At 29.1% G+C, this 21,992-nt stretch overlaps 1 protein-coding gene across 1 annotated transcript; it reads right to left on the reverse strand.

Moving 5' to 3' along the window:
• Positions 1–1,946: 1,946 nt before the first annotated feature.
• Positions 1,947–21,582, reverse strand: LOC107446091 (sodium/potassium/calcium exchanger 5). Its single transcript, XM_016060640.4, has 10 exons — positions 21,178–21,582; positions 15,615–15,848; positions 13,375–13,458; positions 10,762–10,868; positions 10,257–10,357; positions 6,789–6,879; positions 5,702–6,023; positions 4,394–4,627; positions 4,200–4,301; positions 1,947–2,423 (listed from the first exon to the last, which is right to left on the reverse strand). Exons 1-10 carry the CDS (start codon positions 21,302–21,304, stop codon positions 2,098–2,100), a joined length of 1,728 nt encoding a protein of 575 aa, XP_015916126.3. The 5' UTR covers positions 21,305–21,582; the 3' UTR covers positions 1,947–2,097.
• Between the last annotated feature and the right edge of the window lie 410 nt (positions 21,583–21,992).

The raw sequence follows: 21,992 nt of genomic DNA on the forward strand, positions 1-21,992 counted from the left end.
TTGATTTTTATTCACGCGATTTTAATATCAATCATCGATTTTCGTATTTACCTGATTTAAAAGTTGCGCATTGCAATTCTTATTTACGCTTTTTAAATATCGTACATTATGACTCGTATTTACGAGATTTAAAAATCTAATATCTTGTTTTGTATTTTTGCATTTTTAAAATCGCGATTTTATTATCAAACATCGATTTTCGTATTGACCTGATTTAAAAGTTGAACGTTGCGATTCTTATTCAGGCCATTTAAATATTGAACATTACGATTCTTATTTACGAGATTCAAGAGACCAATTTCGCGATTTGTATTTACGAGCTTTTAAAACCCTATGTAGCTACCCGAGCTTGAAATCCAATGTCGTGATTCGTTTTTGCGGTTGTAATATCGCGCGATTTTAAAATTATGCATCTTGATCTAAAAATTACGCATCATGATTTGTATTATCGCATTTTTTAAATTCGATGTAGAGTTTTATATGCACGTGATTTAAAAGCCTCATATCGGGATTTATAATCACATGGATTACAAGTTTAAACAAAAATTAGACAAAAAAAGTGCGATTTATATATATATATATATATTCTTGGATTTCCTCTTTTTTACTTTCTGACTACTCTCATCCCTGCATTTAACACCTCATTAAAGTTGCAACAATGGCAATGTGTTTCAAGGTTATGGTTCAATATCAAATGAATTTTCCTGATATTATAATATAGTATATGGGAAAAGTTAATTTCTGAATTTTTAAAACTGTTTAAACTCTAAAAGGCTGCAATACAAGTTCACTATTTGCATTCTTGTATATAATTCTAGAACTAAGTAAAAGGACATATTAAGTGAATTTTATGAAAAATACCTTTAATATGTATGGAAGCATCAGAAAATTAAACAGTTTTTAAAAAAACGGCCTTACTCTGAAAAAGCATATTATCACGCCCATAGAAAGTTACATTCTTTTATGAAGTTGTATTTTATAATAACTAGAAATACTGTGCATACAAAAAAATTTCTCAAATTTGCATTTTTTTGTAAAACTGGTAAAGTATTAAACACTTGGAATAGTTTGATTAATTTTTTATGTTTAGTTACCACCACAACATGACTTATTTCATTGGTAAATTTGTTTTAATTGAGTAAAGCTAGAATAAGAAGTGCTTCATTCAGAAAATGAATAAATACTAGGGATATTTTTTGTCTAATCTTTAATAGCTCTGCAAAATTTGTTTGTTGTGTTAAAAATAATACTATACTTATACCTTAAAAATTTAATTTCATGTTGAAATTGGTTATTATCATTTCAAGCTGTTAATCTTAAAATTCTTAAACTTTTTTCACCTATATTTTCTATTATATCTGTAGGAAAAATAATAAGAGCCTTGCGTCATACATTTTGATTTTAATGGCAGATATAATATATTTTTTGGACAGCTCTCATAAAATTTTGGATGCACTTCAATCAGTTCATATTAAAAGTTTTTAAAAATTGTACAATTTTTACTACACTGCAGCAAAATCTACCAACATCTCAAAACATTTGAAATACTAAAGAAAAAGTATTTTTACAATTATAAAATATTTCAGATTCTGACCTTTAAATTGTCTTATTCCCACAATTAATTTCAGAATAAAATTGGAAATGTTTGATATCTGTGTTCTGAGCTCCTTTAAGTAAACAATAATATTTTTTTTAAAACAACATTATAGAATAAAAACTAAGTTAAAAATAAGGAAATAAAATAAATTTTTTAAAAAATGAGATTTAGTTCTTAATTTAAATAGAAAGTTGCACATTTTTTATGCTAAAAAGCATGTGCTCAAATATTTTTAAATAAATTACAGTATTTTTTTATTTTATTTGATATTGTAGTATTCATTTTAATGTGATGCATTAAAATGCTGCATGCAGTGACTTAAAGATATTTGAAAGTAAATAAGCACAAATATGAAAAACACATTTATTTTCATATTAAAAACAACTGCTAAACATTTTCATTATCAACGGTATAAAGTAAAAACAATGAATTCCACAAATAAAATTTTTTTTTAAATATTTGTTGTAAATGCTAAGTATATTAAATTTGTTCTACTATCGTCAGCTGTTACAAGTGGGAGGGTTAAAATTCCCCAATACATTTCCTTCAAACATTGAAGCTGTGACCAGGAAACAAGCATATATCACAAAAGCTGCTACGCCGTACCGCCAATTCAGTTTCCAATTGCACAATAGAAGCGATAAGTAGAAAAACACTACAACTACTAACATTAACAAGGATGTATATGTAAGAGCCGAACTATTGATCACCAGGGATTTTGTATCACTATTCATGAGGGTCTTTATGAGCCAGGGTACGCCAAGACAAAACAAGATGTCGAAAATGTTACTTCCTAACAAGTTACATAGAGCCATGTTACCTAGACCTGAAAATAAGTTCAATTTGTTAAAATAGCACTGATTTAAAGTAAGAAAATTAAAGGGGGCTTATTTTTATAAACAAATATAATGTACTGCACTGTGTAAGTTAAGTGATCCAAGTTTTTTCAAACCACAGCATATCTAACAAAGTATTAAAAGTCTTTTGAAATGGAGTTGTATGTTTTAAATAAATATGCATGAAATTTATGACGTTAGGTTATTTTATAAGTGCATACTCTTGATGGAACATTTTAACGTGACTTTGTTCCTTATCAATGAAAAGTGGTCAAAAGATTCATGTATGGAAAATCAAAAGAAAAGTAATATTGACTAACCTTAATCCAATTAAAAATTTGCGGAATATTTTGGAAGTTCTTTAGTTAAGATTGACTGTAGGATAAAAAAAAATAAATAAATAAACGCTTATGTCTTGTTCCTCATGATAATGAATTAAATCAAAAAAATGTGCATTAATCTATGTGGTCAATGCCACAACATCATTAAGAATTTATAATATAATTTGAAATAAAAGCATAGTTGTTTGAAGAACATTTTTATTTATTTTTTTCACTTAGTCTCAACTGATATGCATAATAAAGTGTAAGGAAAAAATACCAGTTCGATTTAAGAAATAGTATTACAAATAAAGTGTGTTTATCATTACACATTTTAAGCAAAGTTTTAACGATTAAAAAAAAAAAAAAAAAACAGGATTTTTTTTTTTTTTAATTTTTTGCCATTATGAAAGGGTGTTAAGTATTGGATGATTTTTAAAGTTATTTTTTTGCAGTTTCCTTAATATGATTTATACATGTTTAAATTTATGTAAGATTTGTGGCACAAGGAGTAAAAGGAAAACTTCCTCTATCTAACTAAATCAAGTGTTTTATTTAGATTACATAAATTGTACTTGATAAATCTCATTAATATTAGTAATTAAATAATATCAAAAAAAATTACTAAGTTCATAAGCAACTTTATATATTAAATTATTATTGCTACCACACATATCGTCATTTTTGTTTTTGAACAATTGATTTAAAAGAAAATCAAATGATTTTAATATCTATTAATTCAATCAAAATTAATTTAGAACTCGCTATCGTGTCTTAATAGTAGTATTAAATAATTTACATACTGATTTATTGTACGTCGATTAAATAACAAAGTTTCTATATTCTCATAAAAAGTCGTTAGAAACTCTAGTTGTAATTAACTATCTTTTATTTTTGTAAATATATTAATATTTAAAATTTTATTAAACTAGAACAATTTAAAATAGTTTTTCCCCCGACATATTTTAATTTATTGCACAGTTTCTTTGAAAAGAATTGAAGATAAACTTAATGAAGTTTCAGATTTGAACTGACAAACAAAAAATTTTTTTTGACAGAAAACAAGCATTACACAGTTCTAAAAATTTATTCATTTCTGATTGTGCAGTTTTGTTTTAAAAAGTTATTTATTTGCATGTAATTGTATGCCTCTTTTTCCCAAACCATCGTGAATTGTGATTTTGACCTACTAATAAGAATATCTTGAAACGAAAGGTTTGGTTTGAATCAATAATGCAAATATTGAACTTTGCCTTAGAAGTATTCAGAAAAGTGTTCTAAGGCTAATGTGACTTCTTAACTAACAGTCTATATTGATCTTAGGTGTTTACTCTTTAAGTCAAATATATCTCATTGATTTAATATTTCTGTACACTAGAGTCAGAATATATTTTTTCTAGCAAGTATGCAACTGCCACACATTATGTGTTTAATTGTCGAACTTACCATTTCTAACAACAATTACACTGGATACGAGTTCAGGTACACAAGTGCCTGCTGCTAAAATTGTCAGACCAGAAATGGTATCTGGTATGCCCAGAGTGTAACCTAATAATATAAAACTTAATAAATTAATTGATCTCAAAATATTAAGGATACTAAATATCTTATCAAAAAGAATTATGTTTACAAAATCTTACCTATAATAGCCACCATCCAGAAGATTAAGTAAGAGAGGACACCCAACCAAAGAATGGATCCAAGAAATGTCAATGGGAACCATTTTATTCTATCAATTGTACTGCAGTTTGGAATGGTAATGGAAAAAACTAAATTCGGTATCCACATTATGAAGAAGAAGAACTTGCTGAAACATCCGCCTTTTGGCACCTCCATCAAGTTAAATGCCATTGATTCCTCAAAGTCATTATTTACTGCAAAAGGAAGAAATGTGAATGTTAAAAAAATGTATCAGTAATAAGAAATTATATTTTTTGTTTAAATTCTAGTTTTAGAATTTTTGTGCACATTTTTTGTTGAATAATTGCAAGGATTAAAGTTATATGTATGCCGCTTGAAGCCCACCCAGCTTCAGATCGATGGGTACCAGTTTGTCTAAGAAATAAATACGGCTTGTGCACAGTGCTGACCGCATTGCCACAATCATGCCGTTGGTCACGAAATTGTGGTGCCTTAACCTCCATGAAGACCCTGGCGCAAAACTGGTAGTTGCGGTAAAGCTTTACCTTATAAATTTGTATGCGGCCGCGTTTTATTTCATTTTAACACCACTAATAAACACTCACTATTATGCCCCTGTAAATTTTAATTGAAAGTATACCGTAAATGATGCGCACTAAAAATCAATTGCTCTTATTCATACTTGTTGCAATATTGGAAGAAAAAAAATGCGAGATACCCTCAAGTTAATAAATGGGAAAAACTCGTTTAAAAAAAGAGTAATTTGATCATGCAATATGTCCCAAAACGAAATTTAAATCGTATTTGAAACCAATTATCTAATAATGTGCGAAAGAAAATTGTAAAATATTATTAATAAATATCGTTTCAGTTTTTTTTTTTTAAAATAAATTCTTTACATTTTGAAATTAAAAAATATGCAGTAGGAGTTAATAGCTTGGTTTTAGAAGTCACTTAAGAAAATATTGATCTTGAAAAGTTTGACTTTCAGTTGAAAAGAAATTTTTTCTTATATATTACTTGAAATATTCTAAAATGGCCATTTTTAGCTTAGAAGACAAGCATTGGAACAATTTCGTTAAGGATTTTTTTTAAAATGTAAAACGCATTGCAAAGGAAAAAATTTTAAGTCAGCCTGTTAATTTTCAAGGGAGGGGGGAGGGAATCACAAATTTGGATAAATAACATTTATATTCTCTTAAAAAAATCATTTTGTGCAATTTGTGTCAACTATTCGGAGATATTTTCTTTTTAGAAAATTCTCTTAAAATAAAGTGATTCAAAATTAAAAAAAATATCAAACTTACATTTCTTTATGGCATCCATGTCATCGTCTTCATCTAAATCTTTTACAATTATATATTTTTCTGTTATTAGTTGTGGTACTAGTATAGGAGCCTTGAACTGTCCACTTTCCTTATCCAGCGTGTTACTTTCACCACTGGTAGTCATTTCGTCTGAGGCCATGAAGGAAGTACTCGTTGTTGAGGATGGACACGCAGAATCGCCACTATGATAGCGATGGGCCAGTCGATTTGCTACCAATAAGGCTGATCTCTCATCAAACAGTGGTAGAGAATCAAGATTCATTCCTTTCTTGGTTAACCACCAATCTTGAACATTCTTTGCCTAAAGAAAATTATAACAAAATTATATTTCTTTACTTACTATAGCATACGCATAAATTGAATCAAAATTTTCAGATTTTTAGGGAAAGAAAATATTTTAGAAACATTTTTCATGCTAGGGCATACTAGGATTGTTGAAGAAATGAACAACGGCCAACTTAAAAAAAGAAAACGATGACAATACGGATGAGGCCAGAATAAAACACGAGGTTTCCATCCAAAGATTGAATGCTTAAAAAAATACGGGTCACTGCATTGAATTTCATAGAAATTAAAAAATACTTCATCTAAAGCAAAGTGATTTTTTGTGTGTGGCCGTGAAATTCTCCGGATCTTTAAATCGCACCGAAAATCTATGTGTATCTGCTTTTGTGCTCTCACAAAAGCAGATTGTAGAATTAAAAATAGGGACATATGTTCATTGATTCTAGTCTGAAATTGGTTATGAAATCGTCGGGAGATCATAACAAAAATTAATAGGACGCAACCTGTATTAACATTCGCAATAAACTATTGTTTTTTAAACCATGTGTTTAATTGAGACTGTATATTAATTGATCAAAATGATTATTTAATGAGTAAGGTACATAAAAATGCGAGAAAAGCTTTTTCAGGGAATCCATTTTATTTGAAATATACAACCTCAAACAATACAGCTTTTATTCCCACAGACATTAGTGACCAAAGACTGATTATAAATTATAAATAAACTTTAAGTTAATATTTCAAGTTTTAATTCATGAATTTAGATAGCAAATAAGCTTACCTTTTTTGTCGTGACATCTTGAACAATGGTATTGAAGTAGAGTAAAATTAGGTAGGTCATGAACATAATTATAAGTATCAATGCTTCAATCCTGAAAATAATATTTCATATAATATTGTTTTTAAAAACAGAAATATTCTAAAAGTTTGCAATGTATAGGATGTTCCGTAATTACCGACCTTTATATACAAGTATCATTTTAGAATTCTTGTCAAAAAATGAAGCCAACAAAGTTACATTGAGAGTCGTAACTTAATATGTCAGCAATGAAAAACGAAAAACCTTGTTAAAATCTGACAAACCACTAATAAAGAAAGTGGTATTAACTACTTCAAAGCCTGTCGTGTTGCTGTAGGAAACTTGAAGACGTTTGTAATCGCTGCCTACAATTTTTTTTTCTTTTGTTTTTTTCGAGCATTTCCTCATTTTTGATTCCTCAAATTTGGATAGCGTTATGTTTTTCATTCTTCGCTTACATATTAGTTTACTACACTTAATGGACATGCAATTTTATTCATTTTTTTATAGGTATTCTAAAATTGTACATTAAGGGAGGCGATTACAGAACACTGGATATTCCTTGTGGACGGATCGGGATAAAGCAAAGTCTGTATATATATATATATGGTGCTTTCAATATAAATGTAAACAACAACAATCTCGATCTCTTGACCTGCTCTACGGCTAGAAAGTATACAGCTGCTTATTAGAGCTTTTTCTGCGAGGCGATATTTTCAAACAGATAATTTTGTTTCTAAAAAAAGGAAGTAAATTATGAAATTTCTGAGCTCAAATCTGCTGTATTTCATATGATATTAAGTAATTCTGGTGAGTTTGAAGTGAAAATTTGTTTTAGTTATTTAGAGATGCATTGCTAAAAAAGGCGACATATTTGCTAGATTTAGAAAGAACTTGCATTATGAGCAGTTCTAATTAGGCCCCTTTTTATTTATTTATAACTGTGTGTTCTTGGTGCAAGCCGTGGAGTATCATACGTTAGTGTTAGCATGTTGTTCGAGCAGCTAGATTAAGTTCATTTTACAAATTATCATTTAGGTTTAAATTTCGAAGTTGGTATGTTGTTAACAAGGTAAGAAGCGTCTTAAAACGATTCTTTTTTTAAATGACAATTCTTACATCTTGAAATGACAGGTTTTCAAATGACGATTCTTATAACGATTCTTCTTTTAAACACAAATAATATATCGGGTAACAAATACGCGTATACAAGAAATACTACTCTAGAGAGTCTCAAAACACAATGATCAATTTTGAGCCAAATTACTTCAAAACACACCAGAAACCAGGGCTCGAAAAACCGCCAGTCCTCGGCGGTCAAAAATTTCCCGCGGACAACGAATTTCTCGAATCAAACGTCCGCGCGGACGGCCATATTCCCGTTAATGTTCGTGATACACTTTCAATTTTTTTTTTTAATCTTACAAGAGTCTAGCGCCTCACTTCTAAAATGACCCTCTAATCTAGAAATCCCGTACAGCAACATACTGTGCAAGGTGGATTGATGTTTTTTCAGTCTGGGAGTACTGCAGCAAAGGTACTTTTCAGCAATGAACTTACAAAAAAGCACATTCCGTAAGCGTTAAACGCAATTATGAACATCCACCTAAATGGAAAACCCCTTTCAGATTTCTGTACAGAAACCTCTGTAAATCATAGGCTTGATTGTGGAACTGGCAAACGTCATATTTGATTCATTTAAAAAACGCAGTACCCTCGGATAAATTGACATTCCAGATGACTTGATCTTTGTCATTTAAATTATTTCATAAAAGAAATAAATTATTTCATAAAAGAAATACTAGGCTTTACTATTAGTAACCTAGTATTTCTTTTATTACTGTATAATGTAATCCTAGTAGCAACTAATTCATTGTGTAATTTATATAAATCTTTGTAATAAATGAGTAAAAATAATATTTTTATTTATTTAGAAGCGACGGGTTAGTTTCAAAGGAGGACGGGTACATTGTTGGACAAGCCGTCCTCGGAGCGGGTAAAATTTCTGAGTATTTTCGAGCCCTGCCAAAAACACTAACCCGGGAGTATAAGCAGTCAAGAGCTTGTAGCTCTCCCTAGTGTAGAAAACACCATCCATATACCATATACACACTACCTACAATAATGGAAAAGACACTTTCAGTTTTGGACATTTTTTTAATGGTCTAGAGGAGTTTAGTTCATGCAATTTTTCATACTTAGTAATAAGATTCAAGGCTTTCAGAGGTTTTGGAGACCTACAATAAGTAACGAAAGAAAACAGTATTTTTGATCAAGCTATGAGCTTGTAACTTGTATCAATTACTTAAGTTGTTACTTTTAATAACTGCATAAACTTTCGTAAACCTAACGTAAAAAGATGTCCAAAACTGAAAGTGACTCTTCTATTATTGTAGGGTAGTGTATATTAACACAGCAAAAATATACTTGGAATATATTACTTTTAGATGGTAAAAGTTTATGCAGTGAATAATCAGAAGGAGCTTTCTTTACCACAATAGCTGAAGGATGAAAAAGTTGTATGTGGATTGAAAAAAGAGTATAGATTCTAAAATTTAAAAAAATTCTGCCCTTGTTTAAAATATGCAATTGCAAAAAGTTCCACAATTACTACGATTGTTTTTTTCTGCTTCGAAACTTTATTTAATTTCGGTCGAAAACTTTCGTTCTTTAATTGAAATCTTTACATAATGAAAATTATAAGGAACTAAACTTGTACTTCACTTTTCATCAAACTTTATTATTTTAGTATTTAATAACTTGACTATATAATTACTTTAGTGCTTATTATAAAGATTAAGACTTGTAGAGTAAAACGAAGGTAAATGGCAATTGCAAATTTTTTAATTACAGTACCTTGTTAATGCTTAGTAAGAAAAAGTCATATTTTTTAGAAATCTTTTTATTTGCTTCATATGCGCGATTGAAAAATTATTTGGTTGGTTGGTTGGTGTCGTATCCTCTATTGAATCATATTTCACGGTGTGCTTGAATAGTTTTTGTTATTTCTATGGCATTAAAGGAATACAAATCCTCTTCTGTGGGGTAGTTTAAGAGGTGAAGGCCTGCAGCGACTGCAGGGCAGTTAAAAACATGATATGGTGTCAGTTCCACATTAAGACAGTTGCCACAGTTTTGATATTTTCTAGTCTTATCTGTAGAAATTTTCATGTTTTTATGATGTTTTGTTCTTTGTCTGATGAGAGTAGTGGCTGTCTTCCTATCGATGTCAAGATTAGTTATTTGATCGTGGGCTTTGATTTTTAAAGGGGTGAATAGTGAAAAATTATTTAAAACATTTATTTGAAAACTATTAGACATAAATACATTTATTTGAAAAATTTCGAATTAAATTTCCCTTATTTACTGTGTACAACTTTTCCACAATATAGCTTTAGGGCTAAAAATAAGAATTATTTAATCTCCTCTAGTAATCAACATATAACTCACCAAGTAACTAAATTGTCATGAATGATAACTACTAAAGCGCTAATGGTTATTATGTACATGGTTGTATCTCGAGATATGGGGAACCAGTCAAGTTCAACTCCCTACAATAAAAGATTGAGGCATATTAGTAAATGATTTAAACAGTACAAATGAAGAGATTTAACTATCCAAATACAGAGTAATATGAAAAACATTTTTGTTATCCTTTCAAAATCTAAATAAAAAAGGAATATCTGTACCATTTTATGAACAAACAAACAATAAAATATCGCTTCTTTTTTAAAGAGCGACAGCTAACTTAAATTTTAAAGATTTCTAAATTTTGCCAACCAGAAGGAACATTTATTTTCAAGAGTTGTGGAAACATTAATATGTTTTTCAATTTAAACAATAATAGTACAGAGCTAAAATAGTTAATAAAGTTAGGTGCCGATTTACATTAAAAATATGACATCAAATCTATGACAAAAGAACTTTTTTATGAGTAAAATAAATAATTACTCACCGTTTTTCCAACTGTGAATGCAGCTGCTCCTGTGACAGCTAAAATGTTGAAAACGGCTGAACCGACTACTGTCCCTACACCAATGTCACCTTCTGTTACGAAGGCTCCTGTCAACAAGAAAATTATATGTATATCTGCTGCATGATAATTGTTTTGTAACCTATACATATTTATAGTAACAGCAAAATTAATGATTTTCAACTTTCAAGTATTATCTAACTCCTAAATGATTCAAAAACAATAAGGCGCTATGTTACTAATAAAATGTTTTCTGAGTCAATTTCAGTCAATATACAATGTTAGTGCTTTTTAAAATATCATAACTAAACTTTTAGAAGAAAAAAAATTCTAACTACTTCCAACATTTTTTTTTTATAGTTTATCTTTTAACTGTGTACTAAGTACCACATGGGCGAGTTTCTACAAAATTATTTCCCTTATTCCTCTATTAACTAAAAAAAAATTAAACTCAGTGGCGCGACAGCCCAAAGAGGGTCAAGGCCTACTGTGCCCATCTCAGTTTTCTTGACCTTGGACTCTGGAGTGCAGGAGCAGATGTTCTGGTTAGGTGGTCAGCCGAACCAGGAACTCCCAGTGTTTAGTTCCCAAGCATGCTTGGTTCTCATTTATCGACCCACTGAAGGGATGAGAGGCTGAGTCAACCTTTGCCCGCCCCGAGGATCGCACCCAAGACCTATGACAGGGGAGCGCGAAGCACTCCCACTCAGCCACCAGGCGTCTATTCCTCTATTAATTAGGCTGAAATTAATTGTTGGTCAGGTTTAAAAAAAAATAGTTTGGTTCCTATTAATAGGCCCGATTTGTGCTGCAAGAAATCACCCATAGAGTCGAAATTTTTTAAAAAGAATAAATATATTAGTTAAACATTGAGTAGGAATTTAATTTATTTGACATTTTGAAATGATAAAAATATATTAACTAAACTTTGAGATAAGAATTTAATTTATTTGATATTTTAAAATGGCAAAAATTTCTCAATTAAACATTGAGATATTGTTTATTTGACATTTTGAAATGACAAAAATATCTTAGTTAAACATTGAGAGAGGAATTTAATTTATTTGACATTTAAATATGACATATATCTTGATTAAACATTGAAATAGGAACTTAATTTTTTTGACATTTAAAAATTACAGAAATGCCTTGGTTAAACATAGAATGGAAATAGGAATAGATAGGAATTTAAATCCTTGATTTCTTTTTTTATCTTTTTTTTTTTTTTTTTTTTTTTTTACTCATTTCATAATTTAATATAACTGTTATAATTTATGCTCGTTTCTAACTACTTATCTGAATGATTTGAACAAAAAAATAACAAAAAGCAATAAACGTGATTTAGCGAATGAACGTGATTTAATTATAAAAACAAGATTTAATTATATGTTCATTTTTAATGAGAAAAAAAATGGCAACGAAATGTCTAAATATGTCAGCATTTTGAAATACCAAAAATATTTTCAGAGTCAGTAGTTCACAAATTTTGTCTCAGCAAATAACAATATTTGAGTAACATAAATGTTTATTGATAAAATACGAATAAAACAACACTGTTATCAATTTTTTCTCATTTTTTTAATCATTATTTCTTGATAAGATTTTACTTTCTTTGAGAGAAAGAAAAAATACACCAGTTATGTCTAGTAAAGGACTGTTATTTTCAGATTTATCTCACACATTAAGTTCACGTGAAGTAATATTGTCACCTGTATTTTCAGATAGATACATCTTCGTGATAGTGGAAATGCAGAAAAAAAAATACTATTTTATCACAATTTATAAACAAATCTTTTGTGTTTTAACTGAAATAGGAAGCTGATAATATTACTTATGAAAATGATAACGTTGCATAAATGATAACATTTTAACTAGATTAAGCTCGATAATACTAGTTATTACTATAACTCCGTTTTATGAAATCAACAAGTACTTCCTTTTCAATTAATGCACATTTTTCTTACCTAACCCAAGTAGCACGATTCACAAAAACGACATCGTAAAAACTTAGCTTTGAACATTGTACAATATCGCAGCGAAACATTTTAAAATATATCCATATCAGCGAAACTATATAAAAATGGACCCCTTTTATAACGTATATTCAATATCGCGAAACAATATTGTTCGATATTGTAAAAACGTTGGGGAACGTCGATCGATATCTCTCGGCATTTACAAATACTGCTAAATTTATATTTTAAATTTATTTTTTGGAATTATAACAATTTGACGTCATTTTTTGTCTTTTAAATGATTAATTTTAATTTAAGAACACAATAAAGTTAAAAATGAAAAGTTTCACAAACAGACTTTTAATGTGAAATCGACAGGAATCGTACAATATCGTACACACAATGTCGATTTTGGCCAATATTGACAATGTTGGTCGATGTAGACTAAAGCTGTTACAATATCCCTGTGCTACTTGGGAATAGCAATTAATATTTATCTTCTAAATTTTGTTACAATACATCTTATATAGTTATCCAAAACATGATGATGTCGCTAACTGTAGTGACATTTATTAAAATCCGGCATACAATTCTGCATACCTAAATAATTTAATTTTGTCCTCCAAAAAATAACTCTTACCTATGACTGATGAGAAAAGTTCTGGAGAGGATGCACCCACAGCCATGAATGTGGCACCGGCAATGTCCGAAGGGACTTTGAAATCTGAAGAAGAAAATTAAATAAGGCTATTATGCACAAAAAACATCCTCTCTCAACGCGTAACTTCTAGCAAAAACTAATTTAACGATTATCAATAGCTTACTTTAACTAATAAAATTTATTTCGTTAAAGAAACTAATATTGTTCAGTTATAATTTTAGAGCTTTCTGAATACACAAATTAAAATAATTTTACTTTTAGTTATTTAACTTGATAAATCATTCGGTGTGTACAGTAAACTTGGTAAGTGTTTCTTACATATTATTTATTTCGAAATCCGACAATTTTGTTTAACTATAATTTTGAGCCTCTGAAAAAGATAGCTTCTCAAACTAACACTGTACAAATTTGTTAAATATCATGTGAAAAGTTATTTTAGTAACATATCAATTTGGGGAAATGCAATCTTTAGTAATGGATTCTAATTGATAAATAAGGTAACATTCTGTGATTTAATGCTGCAGTTTAACACTTTCACTTGCGCGCGTCTGAAACTTAATTGCTTTATGTTTCTCATAGAAAATAAATGAAGATCAAGGACAAAGGACGGTTTATGTCCATTTTTCACAAAAAAAAAAAAAAGACAATTGGATCATTATCTGTTGCATTTTGAGGATTACTGAGTTTTTTTCAAACCAACCGGTAACGTGAGACCAGATCAATAACGTTTTCGCCGAGAGTTATTTGCACAACCAACCAGAACCGTCTTGCAGGAACGGTTCTGGTTGGTTGGTTCTAATGCCACTTGCAAGCCTGCTTGGTGAAAGCGAGCATATTTAAGGCAGAGTGTGCGATTCTTGGTTTTCAGTGGCGCCATCTATGACCAAGAATTCGACTTCTGCCACATCATACGTCACACCTGTTTACAAGGCGGACCCATTCATACATTCATCGACAGATCGTAATTTTGACCTGAATCAAAGAACGATCGATCTCCAATCCAGTACCCCCAGAGGTATTGATTTGTTATGGGAACATGGAGGAGTTTGAGACTCGACAGAATTTTAACGTGCATCAGTCACCAACTACACGGGGAGTCTTCGGCCGGCTGGGTTCGAACCCACGAACTCTCGACATGGGCCCAACGCACTACCAACCAGGCTATCCCGGCCTGGGAACGGTTCTTGTTCGCGCGTATACAAGAAGAGCAAAGAAAAATATAATAAAGAAGACGACGGGAATATTAGTGAGAAAGTATTGCACGGCGATCAATTTAAAGGGGGAAAAACGGTCAACTCAATTTTCAAATTTTATATTTTTTTCATCATCAAAAATTTTAAATTTTGTTCTGAAATTTTAGGGATGTAAATAAATTCTTGTGACATTTTTGTATTATACATTTTTATTTTGACGATTTCAATCGAATGCTTCAATCGAATTATCAAACATTGAAATTCGTTTTTCTCAGAATCAACTTTTATGGACATAAACCCTTTCATCTTCATTTCTTATAGAAATGGGCAGATTAGTATTCTTATGTATTATAGCAGATGAAATTCTTATACTACTTTCAGTAGAGGAATGTGGTGAAGTGATGAAATTCACAAAAATTTTAGATCAATTTTTACACAATTTTTCATATAGTGATGCTAAATTATTTACATAAAAAACTTTTTGAAAACTTTTAAAATTAATTTGAAGAAAAAAATTATTTAAGCAAATGAATTTCAAAATTCAGTTGACAATTTTAAGGATGCATTCATGTTTTCGGCAAATGAGAGACTACCTCTAACAATTTAAATCCGTTTCTCGCTCGAGCACTAATAAAACCTCTCAGTTGATCGTAACCCAATTAACTCAAAATTATAATAGAAAAATACAATAATTTATAATCACACTAAAATATGAAAGTTAACTTTCATTATTTTTTTATACATAATTTTTAATGTTTTTGCTTTTAGGGAAAACAGAAGGTGTGAAGCTTGTCAATTTAAAATATCATTTGGGAGCATCTTTTTATCTTAACTCCGCGATTCTTAAAAGACATATCTTTACACCGAGTTGTTTAAAAACTTTATTTGTCTAAACCAAAAAAAAAAAAAAAAACATTTTTTTTTTTTTTTTTGCTAAGCCATTTTCTTTTTTTTCTTTAATCATTAAAAAATTGTGCAGGAAGCATTGATAAATTCATGTGCCAAAAAAATAAATGGAATACTTACAAGAAGAAATTACGTTGAGACATGGTACAAAGTATTTGTCGCAAACAATTGCTAGCATAGCACATATGTAAGCGACTATGATTAAGTGAACTATGAGTCCACCCTTTGCTCTCTGTTCCTGAGTGAAGAAATCGTCTGGAAATTCATCCACTGATGGAGGGATGCAATCTGGAACGACCCCCACGCCGCCATTCTCCAGCGGCGTGGAATTATTGATGCTTAGAATGTGACGACCTACAAACAATCACAATAATTTTTTATACAAAATGTAACCAAGTACCATTGTGCAATTTCATCATTTAAGGACGTAACATTTGCAGACTTATGAAATAATTTACATTTTAGTCAAATTAATTTAGCAGGGAGCCTGATTATAAGAATAGTGCATTAAAAATTGTTCGGTCGACTTCCGATTATGACTCTTTTTTGTCGAAACGCTGCATTTTCTTCTTATTTTTAAAATAAATATAAAATTATTATGAATATTTTATTAAGAATATTTCCTTAATTTCCCGCTTATTTCTTAAAATGTTTCTTCCTATTAGAAATAAACCATATAATGTTTACCGTATTTTGAGAAATAATTCGAAAGAGATGCTTAAATTTTTAATGTTTACAGTTTTTAAATGTTTAAAACTTTTAATTTTTGAGAAATGTGGCCACTGTTAACAAGGCTACAACTGGCTACTGGTCATCAGTGGCAAAGTTGCTGAATTTTGCCCTAAATGTATATAACTTAGTTTAAATTTAAAGAAGAAGAAAAAAACAGTCAAGCTGTTTTGATAATTTTTATAAAAATAACTCTTGGTGCCTTTTGCATTTTTTGCAATTTTTTATTCATTTCCATAAGCTCTGAAAAAAAAGTTAAACATCAAAAACTGGATATTATGGACGTAATACAATGTGCTACATCCGTAACATCCGGTTTTCATTTTTTTAAGTTATTTTTTCTAATTTCAAAAAGTCAATAAAAACTTTAATAATTGTAAAATAACAAGAGTTGTTTTAAAATGAAATATTTAAACAGCTTGACTACTTTAACGGAGTAATTTCAAAGTCTGCAAATATTACATTCCTGATAATGGAATTGCCCCTTTTCTAAATATTTGAAAAACATTTTACTAAACATAAAATGTAGACATGACTTTCACAAACAAATTAAAATTAAATAATTGGGGAAGGATCATAGCAAATAATTAATACTGAGTTTACCTTTTAGAAGAAGCAATATCAGATCTGTGATATTTTTACCACCAAAGAATATCAAAGAATCAAACATTTAGAACTAATTCTGTTGAAATTCTTCGAAATGAAACTTCATCTTTAGAACAAAAAGGTATTTTTTCTCAAACGCATCATCTATCATTTTACTTAAGCAAGAGATGTCTGTTTTTTCTAAAAGGTCTGAAAATTCTGTACTGAATGTTCTCGATTTTGGCTTCTTTAAAACTACAGCGACACTTGTTACCGTTTAGGTTTCTGCTTTCAAATTCAAGCAACTGCTTCAACTCAAATATATGGTTACAAGTAAAAGTCTATCGTATTTAAACAATAGAAATTAAGGTTGTAACTTTATAGTTCTTCATTTAAATTTGTTTTACTGAATCGTCGTCTGATTAAACACCGTAGTCGTGTGATTAAAAAACACCAGTACACTATTTTTTTTTTACATCAGTCATATAGGTTTCTTTGATTTAAATATTCATAATTGAATAGCACTCATAAAATGCTTATAATAAAACAGAATATTAATATGCAGAAAATTTTGTTAAAATATTAATCACCTGGAAAAAATATTTGTTAAAATCGTCTGAGAATCGTTTATATTATTATTAAAATCGTTTGAAGTTTAGAATACAATTTATTTTCAGCTTCAAATTAAAAGAATTATACATCGAAATATTGATTAAATTTTCTTTTCGTTTTCTATTATTGGGATTACATTTTTTTCAGATAATTAATAATATCAGTAAAGGAAATTAAATAAAATGATCAAATATTTTTTATCGAAAAAGTTCAACATACAAAGATAAAATTTAAAGATAACTTGCATTGTATTGTTTTATACACATATAAAGTCTAAACATAGTTGTGTGTTTATTGAATTATGTATTTATATATGCATTTTTAATGTTTTAAAAATATGTTTAATACCCGTGTTACTAGACGGTATTTTAAGTATAATTATGAGATTTCATTATATTTGAATATTTTTGTTTTTATTTCCGTATGATGTTATAACACAACTAAAATGTGACGAATCATCGAAATGTTTAATGAGGAAATGATAATTTTTCATAATTGGATACTTGCAAGTGACGTCATCATAAGTAAATCGTGGCATTTGTCGATTTCTAACCCAATCATGCTGGACACACACGCATGACGTCGCTTTCAGGTATTCAATTAAATGTGATTTAAATCACATGATTAGGCATAATCACTTCAGTTCATCTCGAGCTGCAAGTACTCTATTATTGAATGTGAAGTCATGAAACACTTGCATACGCATAATTTTTTTGATAAGAAAAATCTTCCCGTTCGTTATTTTTTTTCTTCAAACAAATGGATTAACTAATATTTTTAACTTAGAAATGAATAAAAAATGCACACTCTGCACCGAAATTACATAATAAGTTGATGGAATGCATTATTGCGGTTATGAATAGCTTTTAGTAACTGTACTTAAATTTATCTCAATCAGATAAAACCTAATGAAAACAAACTTATCTAACTATATTTTTATTTAATCTGGCAAAAAAGATTAATCATCATGACCAGCGATATTTCAGTACACCCTGAAATGTTTGTTCTAAATCTCAAATAAAAAGTTAAAGGATGCGACTCGATAATATATCAAATATTCAATCAAATTATTTATCAATGGTCTTTCATTTGATTTCAAATGTAAAACCATTGTTTGCTACAGCAAATTTTTTTTGTATGCAGTAAGATAGCAAGGTCTTAAGTCCTCTGAATAATAATATTAATAGCATATTACTTATATAAATATTTTTTCTAAACTTTGAATTTTTAGAAATTTATTCTATGACAGTACGCATTTGTGCATTTTGAATTTACAGTTGACGATTATTCTTTCATAGTGAATTAACAAAATTAAGATATATTACTTCAAAATTAAGCAGTTTTTTAGATGAATATTCTTAAATTAAATTACCAGGGAAAGGATGGAAAGTAAGTGACGCTCTGCGCTTAGAAAAAAAGTATGGTCAAAACTACCAGAATATGGTAAAATTTATTGTGGGTCTGGCTCTACGGGAACACCAAAATGGGCAGTAGTTATTACCGGAACGTTTTTATAATGATTTTCTTAAATTAGCAATAAAATATGATTTTAAATATGGGATAAAATTTGGTAAATGTGGTAAAATTTAGTAATTTTATAATATTTCACATGACGTAAAAACCCTTTAGTCTGTTAAATTTTTCTTTTTATTTTGGTAATTTTTACTAAATGTGTTGCAATAAGAACTATAATTTTGAAAATCGAAAACCGTAACCATATGAACAGAAAAATCACTAATCGCAGTTTTTTTTTTTTTTTTCCAGAATCATGATCAGAAATGACATTATCATACAGTACGGTAATTTTACTAGATTTTTTTTTTGGTTTGGTGTGCCACTTGACCACTTCTAATCCATTTCAATTAAAATTCTTATGCATTATATGGTTATCTACATTTTTTGTCGCTGTCTGTTCTTGTTTTTCTTAATAGTTATCTTTTTATGCATGTTTACCGAAGTAAATTTCATAAAATCATCGTAATTCTATCCAGTGTATTATTATTGCTATTTTCTTTATTTTTAATCTAAAGACATACATTCACGATGATAATTGAAAAAATTTGATATTTATATTTTCATTCCGAATAACTTTTTCAAAATATTATAAAAATAACATCATAGTATGTTATTTAAATGATTTATCAAAGATAACTTTAAGATTTATAAAAAAATCATGAATGCATACAATTATTTTACATGATTGAAAAAGATCGAAATTAGAAGCAAAAAATTATAGTGTTTTAAATTTTTTTTACATAAATTATCCTTTAACATCTAAAATTTTTTATCACAATGAATTTCAAAACCGTAGATCTACAAACATTAGATTTGTTTATAAATTGTTTGAATGATTTTTTTTCTCAACAGAATGATTTCTTATTAGCAAAATAATTTCGCATCATTATATTATTTTAATACAATTAAAGTTGTCCGAAAGTTATACAAAAATCACCTTTAATGACATAAAATACCACCGCAATTAATTCAATCTTAAGATATTTCTCTGCTCTCTAAAAATGATTACCCGTAGGGTGTTTTTTGTAAGAAAACTTTACCGTCATACAGCTTATCTTGATTCCTCTGCCGGAAGAAATTTTGTTTGGGTATTGCAGGAAAGCAAATAGGATGGAAGACAAATATTTCGTATAGCTGGCAAATTGTTTCCGTGAACGGTTAAGAACAAACATTTCTTTATAATAATGCAATGTGTTAGCTTTACTATTAGTTAATAATATTAAATTATCTCATCGGTTATAATAAATTTCGATTACTATTCCTGATGACTTATTAAAAAAATATCCATGTATATCCAGGTAAGCCTTGTACTAGCGGGGAAATCGTTTCTTTATAAACTTATCAAAACTGATAAACCAAATGAAAAACAGTGGTTATGCTTTTATAAAAATCAAAATAATGTTTGATTTTATATGTTTATACTAAATATTATTTCTTTTTTATGTAAATTACTTACGAAAAATTTCAACTGTGTTACAAAAAATGTTATTATTTATCGTTTTAATATCGAAATACAGCCTGAAATATCTTTCAAACACGGCTCACTTACAAACGATAAGTTTTCAAATTTGTACTTATTTGAAGTTATTTAGACCAAAGAGAAAAGGTCATTCATCATTGAAATCTCTTTAATTTACAAAATCAATTATTGATAAATTTTTGAATAGGAATAAATAATAAAAAAATTTAAAACTACTTTTTTTTTTGGATTTTATATTTTAGTACTCACAATCTAACAGATTTTTTGTAACTATTAAAATGTTTTTATAATTAAAAAATACCAAAATTTCATCGAAATCATATCATGAAAAAAAAGGAACATTGATGTCCCATCTGAGTTAAGTGGTTCCCAAAAAGCGTTCCACGGAACACTAGGATTCCGTGGAATTGTCACAGGGGTTCCATGAGTTATGAACTTTCTCTTTTTTAAACCAGTAATTATTTTTAAAACCTGCTACAGGTTTAAATTCAACCGATTATCCATTATTTATTTAATAATTAGGTTATAATTATGAAATTAAAGTAAAATGCCAATAAAAAAGAAATCTCAAATTTTTATAAAACATGTACTTTTTTCCAATGACATTATTTTGAATGAATTATGAAAAGGATATGCATTTACAAATAATTATATCAGCATTTCTCTACAGAAAAAACATCAACTAAAACCACTTTCCTGTACTAGTGAGGCTACTGTGCAACTCACGTGACAGACAAAATAAATGAAATAGAAGGTATTTACCATTCGGTGAGGTGTGTTGTGCAGCAGTAATTGGAGTGTTGTCCCCTTTGAAGCTACCATATAGTGCTGAAAAGAGGTGGAACACTTGAAAGAGCCACAAATGGCGACGACGATAGAGTTTCCACATACGTGTGAAGACCTTTTGTTTATAAAAAAAGTGGGCAAAAGGTGCGAATACACCTTGTGAAGAGGTTTGCAGGTGAGAAAGGAAGGATCGAAATCCAGCGTAAACTTTTTTAGAGCGCTCTCCTATCTTATAAAGGATCCCGACCGACACCTCTTATCTTTAAGAGCCAATCGCTCTCTCATTCTGATAGACACCAGCCTCCACCAAACATTCGAAAGGTGCCACAATCGCGCAGGAAAGGCTGACCATGGATTGCGAAAAACCGATAATAATGAGTTAATACATTTTTAGAAACGCCTATAGTACTTTGAGTTTTATGATAATAGATGTAAACAAAGAATAACCCTAAAATTTGATTCTTTTTGGGGAGGAAAACGAGGAACTTCTAAAATTTTAGTTATCTTTTCCTTATATAATGTTGTTTTTTTTAGCTTAATATAATCTGTGGCTATTGTTTTATTCGTAGGATGTAAATTTCATTTTAATAAAAGCAAATGTATGTAAGTAGATGGGTTAAAAAAAGTTTAATTAAGTTGATTAATAAAACTTCGATTTTCATAAAAAATAAAATTAATTAATATTCAAAAATTCATTAAGGATAGAAATGTGAATTACAATAAATGAAGAAACACAGAAAAATGAAGAACCATAAAGAGACAGTAAAAATTATTTTAAAAAAAAGAGAGAA

The sequence above is a fragment of the Parasteatoda tepidariorum genome, chromosome 3 (genome assembly GCF_982258835.1).
Source record: "Parasteatoda tepidariorum strain Cologne lab strain chromosome 3, Ptep-v5.0, whole genome shotgun sequence".
Lineage (NCBI taxonomy): Eukaryota > Metazoa > Arthropoda > Arachnida > Araneae > Theridiidae > Parasteatoda > Parasteatoda tepidariorum.

What these genes read in the sequence shown, in the direction of transcription:
- LOC107446091 (XM_016060640.4), bottom strand. Translation starts at nt 21,304, where the DNA reads ATGTGGAAACTCTATCGTCGTCGCCATTTGTGGCTCTTTCAAGTGTTC. An exon ending in TCTCAACGTAATTTCTTCTT is followed by an intron (nt 13,459 to 15,614) that starts GTAAGTATTCCA and finishes TTTCTTCTTCAG; the next exon opens with ATTTCAAAGTCCCTTCGGAC. An exon ending in TGTAATTGTTGTTAGAAATG is followed by an intron (nt 2,424 to 4,199) that starts GTAAGTTCGACA and finishes ACTTATTTTCAG; the next exon opens with GTCTAGGTAACATGGCTCTA.